Genomic DNA, 18,003 nt, shown 5'->3' on the forward strand with positions numbered 1-18,003 from the left:
GGGCAGATAGCATCATAGAGATCACCGAATTGTAATAACTTAGCGAGTTGCTCATCCCATTCTTCATACATACTTCAGAAAGTTTTATTCAGGCAAAAAAAGTTTGTAACAATGGTAACTTAAGCTGTGAATTTCAAGTATGAGAAAAACCTAGGCAATTTAGTGAGACTCTGGCTCAAAATAAAATTGAAAAGAGCTAGGAATATAGCTCTCAGTGATAGAGTTTACCTAGTATGAAAAAGGCCCTGGGTTCAATCCCCAGCACCTAAAGAAAAAAAGGAGTAAAAAAAATAAGTAAATAAAGAAGATGAGCACGGTAGCACACACTTGTAATCCCAGTACTTGGGAAGCTGAGACAGGAGGATCACACATTCTTGGCCAGCCTCAGCTACTTGTGAGGCCCTCTACAACTTAGTGAGACACTGTTTAAAAAATAAAGAATAAACCGGGCGTGGTGGCGCACGCTTGTAATCCCAGCATTCGGGAGGCTGAGACCAGAGGATTGCAGTTCGCGGACAGCCTCAGCTACTTAGTGAGGCCCTCTGCAACTCAGTGAGACTCAGTTTCAAAATAAAGAATAAAAAAAAAAAAAATAGGACAGGAGGTGTAGCTTGGAGGTCGAATGCCCCTGGGTTCCACCCCCAGACCCGCAAAAAAAAAGAGAAAGACAGAAAGACAGAAAGACAGAAAGGAAGGAAGGAAGGAAGGAAGGCAGGCAGGCAGGCAGGCAGGCAGGCAGAAAGACAGAAAGGAAGGAAGGAAGGAAGGCAGAAAGACAGAAAGGAAGGAAGGAAGGAAGGAAGGAAGGAAGGAAGGAAGGAAGGGAGGGTAAAAAAATCGGGCTGAAGGTATAGCTCTGAGGTAGACTGCCCCTGGGTTCAATCCACAGTACCACCAAAAAAAAAAAAAAAAAAAAAAGAATAAAAAAGGAACAGGCTTAGCTGGACACAGTGGTTCATGTCTATATTACTAGTACTTGGGAGGCTGAGATAGAAGGATCACAGGTTCAGGTGCAGCCTCAGTAACATAGCAAGACCCTGTTTCAAAATAAAAAATAAAGCCGGGCATGGTGGTGCATGCTTATAATCCCAGTATTTGGGAGGCAGAGACCAGAGGATTGCGGTTTGCAGCCAGCCTCTGCTAATTAGCAAGGCCCTTCACAACTCAGTGAGACTCTGTTTCAAAAAATAAAAAGACTAAAAAATATGGCTGGGGTGTAAGCTAGGAGGTACGATGCTCTTGGGTTCCATCCCCAGTACAGAAAAAAATTAAAAATTAAAAAAAATGAAAATAAAAAGAAATGGGGAGAGCCAGGTGTGGTGACGCATGCTGGTAATCTCAGTACTTGAAAGGCTGAAATAGGGGGATCATATGTTTGCAGCCAGCCTCAACTACTTAGTGAGGCTCTCTGCAACTTAGTGAAACCCTGTTTCAAAATAAAGGATAAAAAATAGGGCTGGAGGTGTAGGTTGGTGGTAGAATACCTCTGGGTTCAATCCCCAATACTGGAAAAAAAAAAGGGGATGGGGAGGTAGTTTGGTAGAATACCTATGGGTTCAATCCCAGTTACCCCTCCCACCTCCAAATGAGTAGCCTTATATAATGGAATGAAACACAATTGACACCAACATAAAATGTTATATAAAACTGGCAAAATAAACAGGTCTAAAATAAGGGCACAGTCTCCCATGTCACGGGTACCTGCCCCAGGACTCACAGCCTTGGAAGTATGCAAGTATTGGGATACCATCTCCCTCTTGATGACAATATCCTTCTCTCTCAAAGGTTGCTGTTTCTCCTCATTTAGGTTCATATCCAGCTAGCAGAGGGAGAAAAAAACAAAACTGCCTTTAATTCTTTTCAAGTTTTTAGTGTTTCATACTTATACTTAGTGATAAATTAAGTACTTAGTGATTACTAAATAACTCATTACTTAGTAAGTAAATGATTATTGAATATGTTTTCTTAATTCCTAGCAATTTAAGCTATTGGGCTGATGAATATTCCTCAGGCATAAATATGGTTGTTCCTTGTAGTGAAGCCTAAATTCTTTGTAATGCTAGTTGAGGGGATCCATGCATTTAGAAAAAAAAAAATTCATCATGCCCATAAATGCAATTTCAGGAAGAAATAGCATTTTGGGAAAGACTTACCAGCATCTGTTCAAAGAGAACTAGAACTTGCTCATCTGAAACATCTTGCAATGACTGTGCTGTGGGGTCATCCCCATATGATGCAGAAGAATTTCTATGAGCAGAATTGGGTTTTTCCTTTTCCTTCTTAATTCTCATGCTGGTAAATCTCTCCAGCTGAGAAAAAGAAAAAAATATTAGCAGTGATCCATTTTCATGTCCGCAACAAGATACACATCAAATAATGAATCCCTTAATCCCTTATACATGCAAGATTCTTTTGGTTCATGACAGTTCAAGTTTCTTCTAATGTAAAAAAAAACAAAATCAGTCTTCCTTATATTTAGCACACTGACTCTGTACTCTCATCTCCATCCAAAGAAAAAAGGACCAACGCATTAAGGTTTCAAACATCTTTAAAAAGTGAACTTATCTTGATTTCCCTGAATATCTCTTTTTTTTTTTTTTTTTTTTTTTTTGCGGGTCTGGGGCTGGAACTCAGAGACATTTAACCTCCAAGCTACGCCCCCTACCCAATATTTTTTTTTTTAATTATTCTTTATTTTGAAACAGGGTCTCACTGAGCTGTGAAGGGCCTCACTAAGTAGCTGAGGCTGTCCGTGAACCGCGATCCTCCGGTCTCAGCCTCCCGAATGCTGGGATTACAAGCATGCGCGACCATGCCCGGCTTCCCTGAATATTTCTAAGCACTCTAACCGCACAGAACTGAAAAGTATCTTCTGTGCAAAGCAATCTCAATAAATATCTCCTTTTGTTTCCCTATAGCTACCTAATAAAACTTGTAGCCAGGCTCCCAGAGGATCCTGTCCTTCAAGAGGTAAGTATGATCACAGATTTTAAGATATCTACATGACACAGGATAAATAACTGCATTAAAAGCAGGAATGAGCCAGGCGTGGTGGCACATGCTTGTAATCCCTGCACTTGGGAGGCAGAGACAGGAGGATCGCGCTGGCTTAAGAGACCCTATTTCCAAATAAAAGTATAAAATAAGTCTGGGAGTGTAGCCCAGAGGTAGAAGGGTTTCTAGGAACCCCAGTACCACCAATAAATAAAGAAAGAAAGAAAGAAAGAAAGAAAGAAAGAAAGAAAGAAAGAAAGAAAGAAAGAAAGCAGGAACCATTCTTTTCTCTTCCTTTGTAGATTCCATGACACTTGGGACTAGGGTTGTGAATGTAATCAAAGTTCAATACATATTCTTTAAAATCCCTTTTGTATGACATCTAGTCAGCAAAGAATACAATGTACTTCAGAGGTATATATATCATCTCTCTGTTACACATACTCTAACAAACCATTCCTCAAACCTCAAGTGCAGATAAACTATAACTTAGCAGCTTGACCTGTTGAGAGATAACAGTAACTATCTTTAAGCATTATGGAACTTTTAGTGATATGAGTGGCATTCAAGTTGCAAATTAGCTTGGAGTTTAAAGACTGCCTAACTTTGGAAGTTAATGGCCTTTCCAGGGAAATGCATGCAATGAGTCAAACACAGAGCAAAGAGTTAGAAAAAGGCCTTGGGATACTCTGAGCCTAGATCCCACATCACCATTACAAGCTAAAGAAAGCCAAAGTTATGGAAACTAGTACATGTTATAATACAGGAAATGAGGTAGAACATGCACATGCCAAACAAAATTTCCTTACCTCATCTGCCATGAGCCGCTTCAAAGTCTAGGAAACAGGAAAAAAGGAGGAAGATGAAAGAAAGATCAGTGAAATGTCAAGAAACTTCCCAACCACCAGATGGGGTGGGGAGTGGGGAAGAGAAAATAAATTGAAAGGCCCTAAGCTACTTTCTACGAGCTAAAAAGTTTTTACCAAAGTATTGTTTAGCACATTCCCTCAGGTCAGGGCCTGGAAGAATTTGAAGTACACTAATATTGGATGCTTACAAAAAAAAAAAAAAAAAGAGTACCAAATACACTCTAAATCCCATGACCAATAAACTTACAAAATGTGCCCAACTCCATCAGCAAATTAAATGCAAATTAAAATCACAAGATAACATTTTTTCATTCTCAATATTGGCAAAAATTTTCATATCTGCGTGGCTATAGACCAATAAGGGTTCTCACACATTGCTGGTGTTAAGAGTAAATGGTGGTAGTCTCTTAGAAAAACACAGTTTCTACATATATATCTGCTTAAAAAATGCATATATGTAGCAGGAAATGTATGAGTGTTCATTGTTACACTGCAGAGCATCTAAAACAGAACAATCCAGAGCCAGGCGTGGTGGTGCACGCTTATAATCACTGCACTTGGGAGGCTGAGACAGGAGGTTTGCACAGGTTCAAAGCCAGCCTCAGCTACTTAGCGAGGCTCTCAGCAACTTAGCGAGACCCTGTTTCCAAATAAAATATAAAATAGGGCTAGGAGTATAAACTGGAGGTAGAAAGCCTCTGGGTTCCACCCCCAGTACCACAAAAAACAAAACAAAACAAAAAAACCCCAGAACAATACAAATGGCCATCAAGAATAGATGTATCAGTACAATGAAAAAAATAATTATGCAAAGAAAGTGAGTGGATTTACTACTCAAATATATTAAAATTTCACATCATTTAATTGAAGCTAAAACATGTAAAACTATTCTGCATTATTTAGGATGTAAAATCATAAAGGGACTGATTACCACAAATATCAAAAGAATGGTTACTTGGGGTGAAAAGAGCTATGACTAGGGAAAAGGACAAGTGCTTCTAGGGTGCTTATAATGTTCTACTTTTAACATAAGTGGTGAGTATATAGGTCTTTATAATCTATCTTCACCCTACTTAATTTTATGGCTTAAAATATTTTAATAAAAACATTTTAATAAAAATATTTTTTTGGCTAGTGTCCATCCATGGAAAAGTACAGTAAATGTCTCTTGACTAACCTTTTTCAACTAATGAAAAATGAGTTCTGTTCCTGCCACAAAGCTATTGTTATAGCCTTTTATGGACAAAAAAAATCTCATTAATGTTCAAGTTCCCTATATCACATTCAGTTAAATGCAATATAAATTGTCAATCTTAGCTGGGCATGGTGGCACACGCTTGTAATCCAGCATTTGGGAGGCTGAGACAGGAGGATCGCGGTTTGCGGACAGCCTCAGCTACTTAGTGAGGACTCCTTGCAACTCTGTGAAACCCTGTTTCAAAATAAAGAATAATAATAATAATAATAATAATAATAATAATAATAAAAATAAAAATAGGGCTGGGGATGTAGCTCAGGGGTAGAATGCCCTGGGTTCCATCCCCAGTACTGAACAACAACAAAAAAAAGTCAATCATTACTTTGTCCTCCATGGTCCAGAGGAGATCCAGCTTCCACTAGCTGGGTGTTAATCATGCACCTGAAACCATGCAACCTTGCTCAAGTGTCCATGGGATTTACAGTTCCTTCATATGTGGTGTTTATTGGGAATGAAGACAGAAGGATGATGAGGCAAGGACAGCACCACCCAGGAAACCAGCAACACGGATCTCATCACTTCCTGAGCCACCCAGCACAAAGAAGTGAGCGAAATGAGCCACATGGGGCTTGTTCCTCCAGGATTCTAAAGCCCACAAATTCTTCTGCCTTGTTCCCATTTCATGGCCACCAGCTCATCCCTTTAGATAAAAAACAAATTTTCATTAAAGGAAAGATATCAATTCCTTTGCTTTCCTGGGGCATTAGAAACACATTTGATCCAAAGACAGACAGACAGATCGATCATCCATGTTTTCCTGGAGTAAAGACGGTAAAAGTGATCCACACAGACTAAAAGCTGCATTTCCTGAACTAGTCCAACAGAGGGCAGCAACAACCAACAAAGGGAAACCACAATATAGGCAAAATTGTTTCACAACCCAATAAAATATCCAAACAGCAAGGTCCATTATTGAAATGGAAACTTGCTGCTATAGTACTGAGGGCACATGGCTTTCTCATTTAATACTATATGTGTTTTTCATTCATATATATATATATATATGTATGTATGTATATGTATATATATATGTATATATATATGTGTGTGTGTGTGTGTGTGTGTGTATAAAATGTATACTGTATTCTATATATACTGTATTTGCAAACAGATGTTCAGTGGGTTTTTTTTATGGATTCTCTGGATGCAGAACTAGATCATGAGAAGTAAAATAACTATAAAAATGGTGGACTCCAGGAAAACAAATACGACTAAAGCTGGATTAATCCTTATGCCTAAGATAGCCAAACGTTCTAATAAAGTTTCTAGTCATCCTACCTACATCTAAATGCTTCCACTCACCATTCTCCTTGTTTATTCTAATTTCTTTTACTCCCAAACCAAGCCCTTACTGTCCCATCCTGGCTATGCTAACTACCTCAATTCCTGTCTGTCCTATGGAATCCTCTACTAAATGCTATCACTAAAAACCTCTCACTACAAAACAGACATTAAAGGAAGCATAAGTACTGAATTAAACATTTTAAAACATCAAAATTTGGCTCACAAATACAGACTCACAAATAAGAACTTCTAGAGCTGGGTGCGGTGACACGCTAGTAATCCCAGTATTTAAGAGGCTGAGACAGGAGGATCATGGTTCGAGGACAGCCTCAGCTACTTAGTGAGGCCCTTTGCAACTCAGTGAGACCCTGCTTCAAAAATAAATAAATAAATAAAATAGGGTTGGGGGTGTAGCTCAGAGATTCCTCACCCCTCCCCTGGTTCAATCCCCAATACTACAAAAGAGAAAAGTGTAAAACAGAGGATCTCTGGACTGGGGGATACCAAGCACAGTTGTAGGCAAGAATCCTACACGAAAAATAATTAAACCTATGCCTCCTATACACTTCCTTTCCCTACCTTAAGTCTCTCAGAACCCTAGAAAACTGGTCTTGACACCATAGGCAGAACACTACATGGCAGTCACTAGGCACATGAAACTACTGAGCTGCTCCTCCTCCTCCTCTTCTTTTTTTTTTTTTTTTTTTTTTTGTGGGTCTGGGGATGGAACCCAAAAACATTCGACCTCTGAGCTACACCCCCTGTCCTATTTTTTATTCTTTATTTTGAAACAGGGTCTCACTAAGTTGCAGAGGGCCTCACTAAGTAGCTGAGGCTGTCTGCAGACCATGATCCTCTGGTCTCAGCCTCCCCAATGCTGGGATTACAAGCGTGCGCCACCACGCCCGGCTAATGAATACTTCTAATGTGGTTAAGGCACATGTGTAAGAAATTATAATTCTAACATTTAAATTTAAAAACAAATATTTTTGTTACTGTTAAGTATGTTTAGAATGCCTTAAAAATGTGAATCTACTTTTTAATTTGTAAACTTTATGGACTCTAAATATAGATCAAATATCTTGTGAAAATTTAGCATCTATTCAGAATATGAGAACTTCAACTTGATAAAAAAAAATATGTATAGAAAAACCTATACAGTTAACATTATATTTAATGATGAAAAGACAGAAGTTTTCCTAAGATCAGAAATAAGACAAGGCTATCCCCTCTTACTACTCCTTTTCAAAAATCCTAGCTAAGCCGGATATGATGGCACACACTTGTAATCCCAGCATTCAGGAGGAGGAGACTGGAGGGTCTTGGTTTGTGGATAGCTTCAGCTACTTAGTGAGGCCCTTCACAACTCAGAGATAGCCTGTTTTAAAAAATAAAAAGACTAAAAAATAGGGCTGGGGGTGTAGCTTGGAGGTAGAATGCCTCTGGGTTCCATCCCCAGTACAAGAAAGAAAGTAAGAAAGTAAGAAAGAAAAAAAGAAAGAAAGAAAGAAAGAGGGAGGGAAAGAAAGGGAAAGAGGGAAAGAAAGAAAGGCAGATAGACAAAACAGACTGGGTGGAAATAAAACTGTGTTTGCAGATGACATGGTTGTCTACAAAATCTGAAAAACAACAACAAAAACAAAACAAAATAAAAACTTGAAAACAAGCAATTTTGTCAAAGATGCAGGATACAAGATTAATATAAAAATATCAATTACTTTCTTACATACCAATAATTAACAAATGGAATACAAAATTAAAAACATACTGTGGTGGTGCACACTTGTAATCCCAGTAGTTGGGAGACTGAGAAAGGAGGATTGCTGGTTTGAGGACAACCTCAGCAAGTAGTGAGACTCTCACCATCTAACAAGACTCTGTTTAAAAAAAAAAAAAAAAAAAAAAAAAAACCAGGGTTGGGAGTGTAGAATGGTACTGGGTTCAATCTCTAGTTACCCCCCATACACACATTATAAACACAAAACAATTTTCACTGGCATCCCCCAAAATAAAATACTTAAGCCTAACATAATATGTACAAGATCTAAAGCTATATAGACTACAAAAACTCTGATAAATAAAATCAAAGAACTACATAAACGGAAAGATATCCCATATTCATGGGCAGGAAGACTTATGTCATAATGTTGGTTTTTCCCAAATTGATCTACATATTAAATGAAATAAAAATCCCAGCAAGTTATTTTGTGCATAACTATACATTGATTCTTTTTGGAGGGGGAGGGGAGTGAGTATGGGGATGGAGCCCTGGGGCATTCGACCTCCAAGCTACACCTCTGCCCTAATTTTTATTCTTTATTTTGAAAAAAGGTCTCACTAACTTGAGGAGGGCCTAAGTAGCTGAGGCTGTCTGCAAACTGTGATCCTCTGGTCTCAGCCTCCTGAATGCCAGGATTACAAGCATGTGCCAGCACGCCCGGCTATACATTGATTCTAACTAAAGTTTGGAGAGGTAAAAGATCCATAAAAGTCAACACAATACTGAAGGAGAAGAACAAAGTTGGAGTACTGGTACTACCTGACTTCAAGACTTACTATTAAGCTACAATAATCAAGGCACTGTGGTAATGGCAAAAGAACAAACAGGTCAATGGACCAGAAAAAAAGAGCCCGGAATAGACACACATACAGTTACATGATATTTCACAAAGAAACAAAGGCAATAAAATAGAGCGAAGACAATCTTTTCAACAAACAGTGCTGAAATAACTAGATATCCACATTTGAAAAAACTAATCTAGACACAGACCTTACATCCTTCACAAAAATTAACTCAAAAATGAACCACAGACCTACTTGCAATGTGCAAAGCTAAATTCTTAGAAGAAAATAGAGGAGAAAACCTACATGATCTTGGGTATATGAGTTTTCTGATACAAAACACCAAAGAAGATCCCATGAAAGAACTAATAAGCTGGACCTCATTAAAGTTACTGCTGGGCATGGTGGCCACACTTGTAATTCCAGTACTTGGGAGGCTGAGGAAGGAGGATCACAGGTTCGAGGACAGCTTCAGCAAGTAGTGAGACTCTCTCATCAACCTAGTGCGATCTTGTTTAAAAAAAAAAAAAAATTAAAAAGGGCTAGGGATGTGGCTCAGAGGTAAAATGCCCCTGTATTCAAACTCTAGTACAAAAAAACAAAATGAAGAGCTATGATGTCTTGTGATGCAGAGGATGGCTGTTAAATACTGCCCTGCCATAATGTACTTTGCCATTTCCACTTGACAGACCAACTTCATACTAATGAAGAATGTTTAGTTAATGCTACAAATGTAATATTCAGGTGTACATTAATGTATTATCCATTCAAGTATAAGAACTTGTGATATGGCTTTTAATATAAAAGAATTGCTAGATTTTATAGTTTATAATAATTCTTTGGCCTTTTTCTGTCTTAAGAGCTCAATCAGCTGCCTGAGAACTTTAAAATGAAGTACAAATGCCTTAATTTTTTTCAGAGAAAAAAAATCACCATTTGTTTATTTATCTTACTCTTAATCCATTCTCTACAATGGTGATTGAGACAAAAGTACAAATTAAGATTCATAAGCTGGGTATGGTGGCACATATCTATAATTCCAGGACTTGGGAAGCTGAGTCAGGAGAATCACAAGTTTGAAGCCAGACTCAAAAACTCAGCGAGACCCTGTTTCCAAATAAAAAAATAAAATAGGGGTTGGAGATATAGCTCGAAGGTAAAATGCCCCTGAGTTTAAGCCCAAGCACCACACACACAAAAAAACTAATACTTGTATTTATATGACACATAAATAACCAGGCAAACATTTACATGATATGTGCTGCCTCAATATTACTGTTTAGTTGGAAACATCACTTTTATTAAAAATATTTTTTGCTGAAAGAATAATCTAGAAAACTAGTAGTATCAAATGAGTATGTTCATTTCAATGACTATCTTCAATGATGTTTCATTTAGTGTACAAGACTTATCTTGTATATTCTTTAGGTAATTACAAATCAGTGCCAAATTTATGGGAAATATAAAGTATTTACTATTTTATTAAGATGGAATACTGTTTAATCTTTTAAACCTACTTACACAAGAAAAATTTTAGTCTATAATTATGACATTATTTTTATATAGATACTATGTATTTTGTATGCCATGTCTTAAGAAATTTTCCTGTGAAAGTCTTGACATACTGTGACAGTTATTTATTTTTCTTTCTTCTTTTTTTTGGGGGGGGACTGAGGAGTGAATCCAAGGGACTCTACCTCTGAGCTATACTCCTGGCCTTTTTTATTTAAAACAGTGTTTCATTAGGTAGGCTTTCACTAAGTTACCGTGCACTAGCCTCAAACCTATGATCCTCCTGTCTCGGCCTTCCAAGTACTAGAATTACAGGTGTGTGCCACACGCCTAGCTTCATATTTTATACATAGAGAGGAATAGGAGTTAGCTCAATTAAAAATGGCAAAATAGTCATTGTATAATTTGAATCTAATATTTTAAAGAACATGTTTATATTAAAGTTAAAGCTATTATGTAAGACAATATCTAATTTGTGACTTACAACTACTCTGAGGTCTAGAACTTTGTTGGTGTTCTGCCCCTATACCAATATACATATAGAATATACAAGATAAGCCTTGTATACTAAGTGATACATCACTGAAGAATTTAGTTGCTCACTTACTCTAAAAACTCTTCAAACAAGTTGATAATAAGTTGGTTTTCACTAAAGCGACTGGGCTATCTGGTTCTTTGTGGGGGGAAAATTAAAAGCTACTGTTCTATGAAAGATAATATCAAGAGAATGAGAAGACAAGCCATTAGACTGGGAGAAAACAGTTGCAGAAGATACATCTGACAAAAGACTACTATCCAAAACATACAAAGAACTCTTAAAACTTAATAAGAAAACAACCCTTTTACCAAATAGGCCAACTACCTTAATAGACACCTTACCAAAGAAGATACAGAGATGAAAAAGCCTATGAAGCGAGGTTCCACATCATCTATCACCAGGGAAATGCAAATTAAAACAAAATACCACCATAAACCGACTACAATGGCCCAAATCCAGAACACTGATGATGACATGAAAAGCTGGTAAGGATGTGGAGCAAGAACTCTCATTCACTGCTGGTTGGAATGCAAAAATGGTAGAGCCAAGTCAGGTGTGATGTCACATACTTATAATCCCAGTACTTGGGAGGCTAAGACAGGAGGATTGCAAGTTTGCAGTCAGCCTCAGCAGCTTAATAAGGCTCTCCATGACTTAGTAAAACCTGTTTCAAAATAAAACATAAAATAGGGCTGGGGTGTAGATAATGCCCCTGGATTCAATCTCCAGTACCATTAAAAAAAAAAAGGTAGAGCCACGCGGAAGGTAATTGGCAGCTTATAAAACTAAACATTCATACTACATGATCCAGCAATCAAGTCCCCTGATATTTATTGATCCAAAAGACTTGAAAACTTATGTTCAACAAAAACCTACACATTTATAGCATTTTACATATTCATAACTGCCCAAACTTGGAAATAACTAGATTTCCTTAGTGGATGAATGAATAAACAAACTGTGGTACATAAAAGACAATGGAATATTATTCAATACTAAAAAGAAATGAGCTATCTAGACATAAAAGACATTTAAGTAATCTTAAAATGTAAATTACTAGTCAGGCATGGTGGCAAACACCATGTATCCCAGTATTTAAGAGGCTGAGACAGGAGGATTGCAGGTTCACGAACAGCCTCAGCAATTTAGTGAGGACTTCCAAAACAGTGAGTCCCTGTATCAAAATAAAAAATAAAATAGGGATGGGGTGGGGTCAGAGGTAGAATGCCCATTTGGTCTCCAATACCAGAAAGAAAAAAAAGCAAGTTACTAAGTGAGAAGAGAAGCCAAAAAACTATAAACTCTATAATTCTACTGTATGACATTCTGGAAAAGACAAAAATATAAAAATAATATAAAGATCAGAGGTTGCAGAGGGTGGGGGGCAGAAAAGATAAACAGGCAGAATACAGAGAACTTTGGGGGCAGTGAAAATATTCTGCATAATATTATGATGATGGATACATATTTGTACAAATTTACAGAATGTACAATACCAAGAGTGAACCCTAAGGACTGTGGGCAACTATGATAGCTTAATATAGATTTATCAACTGTAACAAATACACCATTAGAGTAGGGGATGTTGATAATAGGGGAGGCTATACAAGTGTAGGGACACAGGGCATATGGGAAATCTCTATACAATTTAGATGGTGCTATCCTATAGTAAGTACACAGATAAAAATTCTAGCTGGGCGTGGTGGCGCACGCTTGTAATCCCTGTGCTTGGGAGAAGGAGACAGGAGGATCGCGCAGGTTAGAAGCCAGCCACTCTGGCTTAAGAGACCCTGTTTCCAAATAAAAATATAAAAAATAGGTCTGGGTTGTAGTCCGGAGGTAGAAGGGCTTCCAGGAACCCCAGTACCACAAGCATGTGCCACCATGCCCAGCGAGAAAAAAAATTTCTAAAAATCAATTCCATAAGAAATATTCAAGCTGGGCATGGTGGTGCATGCTTGTAATCCTAGTTCTTGGAAGGCTGAGACAGGAGGATCGTAGCTACTTAGTGAGGCTCTCAGCAACTTAGTAAGACCCTGTTTCCAAATAAAGTATAAAATAGGTCTGGGAGTATAGACTGGAGGTAGAAAAACCCCTGGGTTCCATCCCTAGTGCAACCAAGAAAAAAAAAAGTTTCTCTTCCCATACACTCTAAGATATTCCCATATGCTCCCAGATATTGTAGGGTATGCTCCTCCAGAATGAAGGTGCAAACCAAATAGAAGACTTGAAATACAGAAAACAGAAAGAGACATCAGACAGGTAACAGGTAACTCAGGATGGGTGCTCTGTATCAGGCACAGGGAACAACCAGCTAAAATGGAGCATTGAAAAGCTGGGGTGTAGCTCACTAGTAGAACACACGTGTTTAGCATGCAAAAGACCCTGGATTCAATTTCTAGCATAAAAAAGAAATAAAACAGCCAGTGGTACATACCAACAGGCTGAGACAGAAGGATTCACAGGTTTGAGACCAACCTTAGCCACTTATAGAGATCCTGCTTCAAAATAAAAAGGACTGGGGTATAGCTTAGAGGTAGAATGTCTCTGGGTTCAATACCTAGTACCAATACCTACATACATACATACATACATACATACATACATACATGTATGTATAAACACGCATACATATTTAGACTAGATTTTGTGTGTATGTGTGATGCTGAGAATTGAACCCAGGGGCATTCTACCTCTGAGCTACACCCCCGGCCCAATTTTTTTTATCCTTTATTTTGAAACATGGTCTCACCAAGTTGCAGAGGGCCGCACTAGGTAGCTGAGGCCGTCCTCGAACCCGGATCCTCCTGTCTCAGCCTCCCAAGTAATAGGATTACACGCCTGCACCACCACACCCAGTTCTAGACTAGACTCTTGAAGACTGACTTCACCAATGTCTACTTTTGTTTTGGCTTTTTAAACCAACAATACCTGGGTGAGCTTAATCCAGAGTCTTGGCTTGTCTGTACCACATGTTAATAGTTTCTTCCTTTCTGTCTCTGCTTTGCTACCTGGGCCTGTCAAGAACACTCTCATTCTACCCAACAGAATTTTTCTGCTTGGACTTAATCAGGAGACCTAAAGGTTGTCTGTGTAAGGTGAGTTGAGCAGGAAATACAAAGTGATGTACTCCTCAACCATATTCTTGCTTGTAATTCGTGCCCTCACTCTAGCCAGAACACAACTATGGTGAGCCTTATGTTTCCCAGGCCTCATTCATGACCTAGCCCCTGACACCCTTCTTCAGAAGTGGCTCTCATCTTTGAACTCAGGCAATCTAAAGCCAGGCTATGACTCCAAGATAGTATTCAGTTTTTCTCTTCCTGAAGACCTACCACTGACAGTGACAATTCTGCTTTTTCCACATAAAGTCCATATTTTTTGTTACTCAATTTTTATAAAAATCATTACTATATATAATAGCCATTATTAAAAGCACATTTATTCTACAGAACTTTTTATTTAATAGAAGAGATTATTAGATAAATATCTAAAGGTCATTAGCTGATATAGAAAAAAAACTTCATCTTTAAAAGATGCTCAGTTTTATCAAATCTTACTTAAATCAACACAAACAGCTCAAAGGCACACTATATCAGAGGTAACAGAAATCAAATACAAATACTCTTGGCAGGGTACTGCTCTGCACTAACCATCAATCAACATAAAAATGAAAAGCTGTCTTCTCTCTCTCTTTCCAGAGAATAATTCAGATTCTGACTCAGTTACCACATCCTAATGTAATATGTGGTCAGATAAATCTTTTGGTTACCATGTTCAGGAAATTAGATACTTCCTAAATAATTTACAGTTTGTAAGAAAAAAGCTGGGTATGGTGGCACACGATTGTAATCCTAGTAGTTGGGAGGTTGAGATAGGAGAATTGCAGGTTTGAGGACAGCCTCAGCAATTTAGTTGAGGTTCTCAGAAACCCAGTGAGACCCTGTTTCCAAATAAGAAATAAAATCAGTCTGGGAGTGTAGCTTGGAGGTAGCCTTTGGGTTCAATTCCCAGTACCACACATACACACAAAAGAAACAATAACAACAACAACAAAACCCAAAGGATACCAATGTGAAGCCAAAATAAACTAAATGATTTAACAAGTTTCAAACATATCCTAATTTATTTATTTATTGGCAGTACTGGGTATTGAACCCAGGGCCATTTTACCTCTCAACTATACCCCCCACCCCCAAGCCCCATCCATCCATCCATCCATCCATCCATCCATCCATCCATCCATCCATCCATCTTCTCCTCCTCCTCCTCCTCCTCCTCCTCCTCCTCTCTTTGTGGTACTGGGGATGGAACCCTTCTACCTCCCAGCTACACTCCCAGACCTATTTGATATTTTATTTGGAAACAGGATCTTTCTGGCTTAGAACCTGCATGATCCTCCTGTCTCAGCCTCCCAAGCACAGGAATTACAAGCGTGTGCCACCACACCTGGCCTATTTCTTCTTTTGAAACAGGGTCTCAATAAGTTGCAGAGGGCTGTGATCCTCCTGTCTCAGTCTCCCGAGTACTGGGGTTAGAGGTGTGCTTAACCTGGCTCCAATTATTTACATAATACTTCTTTTTTTTTTTTTTTTTTTTTGCTGGTACTGGGGATGGAACCCTTCTACCTCCAGGCTATACTCCCAGACCTATTTTATATTTTTATTTGGAAAAAGGGTCTCTTAAGCCAGGGAGGCTGGCTTCACCATGCCCGGCCTTTAATACTTCTTTTGCATTAACAATTTGTTGTGGTAGTTGTATTATAACTTCAACTTTTAAAAAGTGGGCCAATGGGATGAAACTTGGCAGTCTTCTGGACAGAGGTTCTCTGTTCACTTGGTAACAGAAGTGTGCCTACTATAAACTGAAGGATATAAGAAACTTCTTCCAAAGTACTGATTCACCTCTTCTCATTCTCTAAAATCTTTAACTTTTTACCCTAATTAGAAAAAAGGAGGGCTGGGATGTAGATCATTGGTAGAGTACTTGTCTAGCATGCACTAAGGCCCTGGATTTTATCCCTAGCACTGGACAAAAACCAAAATGAAACAAAATACAGACTACTCAAACAATTAAGAATGGTTTCATAGCTCAAGATGCTTATGTAGCCAAGCAAAATGTTACTACAATTAGTGTTATTTCTTAGCAGTAGAGAAGTTAGCAGGGATCTAATAAGAGACTCTGACTAAACTTTAAACAAAGTACATTACAGAAAGTGTTTCCAATTCCTATCACTAAGCTTCACAAGTACAGTTAATCAAGGAATTACTATTCTATGAGCCATGTGGCTGGAAAAGAGGAAACATAAACTCACAACTACAAATCTATATTTCAGTACTTCCTAAAGATTTAGTTCAGGCTAGCTTATACCAGACAACTACAATTCTATTTGAGCTCTTAGATGAGTGGACTATACCTGTTGGCCCCAACACATGATTCTGGGAGGTCTAGGATCCCTGAGAAGTTTTGTTATAATACCTATAAATCACAATGCAACTCACTAACTTGTCTCAGTATGCTCAATTCCTAATTCTCTCTTCTGACATCCACCATTGTTCACAGGTTAATTCAGGGTGAGGGTCACATTAAGCATCATAAGTAGACTTCTAAGATGCCTCTTAAGATTCCTAGCCTGATGAATAAATCTGTGTTATTGCTAGGACTTGACTATTACAGGTCATCACTCTTGTGATTAGGTTATGTTATCAAGGCATAGTTGACTTTTAAGAAAAGGAGATAATCCAAGTAGGCCCAATTACACGAGCCCTTTAAATCTAGAAGTCAAACCAGGTGTTGTAGCACAAGTCTATAATCCCAGAACTTGGGAGGCTGAGATAGGAGGATTGCAGGTTCAAAGGTAGCCTTAGCAACTTAATGAGACCCTCAGCAACTTAGAAAACTTTGCCTCAAAATAAAATACTGCTGAGGTGTAGCTTGAAGGTAGAATGTACCTGTGTTCAATCCCCGCTACCAATAAATAAATCAATAAATCTGGAAGACAGAAACATACAGAATCAGCATGCCATTTCTGACTTAAAGATGGAAGGGGCCAAAAGTCAAGGATTGTAGGCAGCCTCTGGATGAGTGTAGTTCCAGGATGATGGCAAAGAAACAAAGATATCAATTCCACAACTGCAGGAGACTGAATTCTTCCAACCTGAATGAGCCTGGAAGCATTTTTTTTTTTCAAGAGCCTCCCAAGTCAGAACTTAACTCAGCTAATATTTTTATTTTAGCTCTGTGACATTTGGAGAACTTAATTACATGGTCTATGCTGGACTTCTGATCAATTGAATTATGAATAAATGGATTTTTTTTTTTTTTTTTTTTTGGTGGTACTGGGGTTCCTGGAAGCCCTTCTACCTCCGGGCTACACTCCCAGACCTATTTTTTACATTTTCATTTTGGAAACAGGGTCTCCTAAACCAGCGCGCGCGGCTGGCTTCAAACCTGCGCGATCCTCCTGTCTCTGCCTCCCAAGCACGGGGATTACAAGCGTGCGCCACCACGCCCGGCAATAAATGGATTTTAAGCCAAGTGTGGTGGCACACGCTTGTAATCACAGCACTTGGGAGGCTGAGACAGGAGGATTGTGGTTCGGGGACAGCCTCAGCTACTTAGGGAGGCCCTCTGCAACTTAGTGAAATCCTGTTTCAAAATAAAAAATAAAAAATAGGGCAGGAGGTGTAGCTCGGAGGTTAAATGCCCCTGGGTTCCATCACCAGACCCACCCCCACACACACACAAAAAGACTTCTTGTATCCTCAGCACTATGGGAAGTTCGGAGAAAATTTCCAGTAAAACACACACATTAAGCCGGGCGTGGTGGCGCACAAGCTTGGGAGGCAGAGACAGGAGGATCGTGCTGGTTCAAAGCCAGCCTTGCTGGCTTAAGAGACCCTGTTTCCAAATAAAAATATAAAATAGGTCTGGGAGTACAGCCTGGAGGTAGAAGGGTTTCCAGGAACCCCAGTACCACACACACA

The 18,003-nt window shown here is 38.7% G+C and overlaps 1 protein-coding gene across 1 annotated transcript in view; it reads right to left on the reverse strand.

The window, feature by feature from the left end:
• The window catches only part of DIAPH1 (diaphanous related formin 1), a gene marked incomplete at both ends in the record, with an annotated part of 118,676 nt that overhangs the window by 78,627 nt on the left and 22,046 nt on the right, over nucleotides 1–18,003 (reverse strand). The window contains 3 exon segments of the mRNA XM_080711298.1: nucleotides 1,662–1,819; nucleotides 2,154–2,309; nucleotides 3,804–3,830. Coding sequence (XP_080567424.1) covers nucleotides 1,662–1,819; nucleotides 2,154–2,309; nucleotides 3,804–3,830 — 341 coding nt within the window.

Source organism: Muscardinus avellanarius (assembly GCF_963383645.1).
Source record: "Muscardinus avellanarius genome assembly, chromosome: 1".
Classification (NCBI taxonomy): Eukaryota; Metazoa; Chordata; class Mammalia; order Rodentia; family Gliridae; genus Muscardinus; species Muscardinus avellanarius.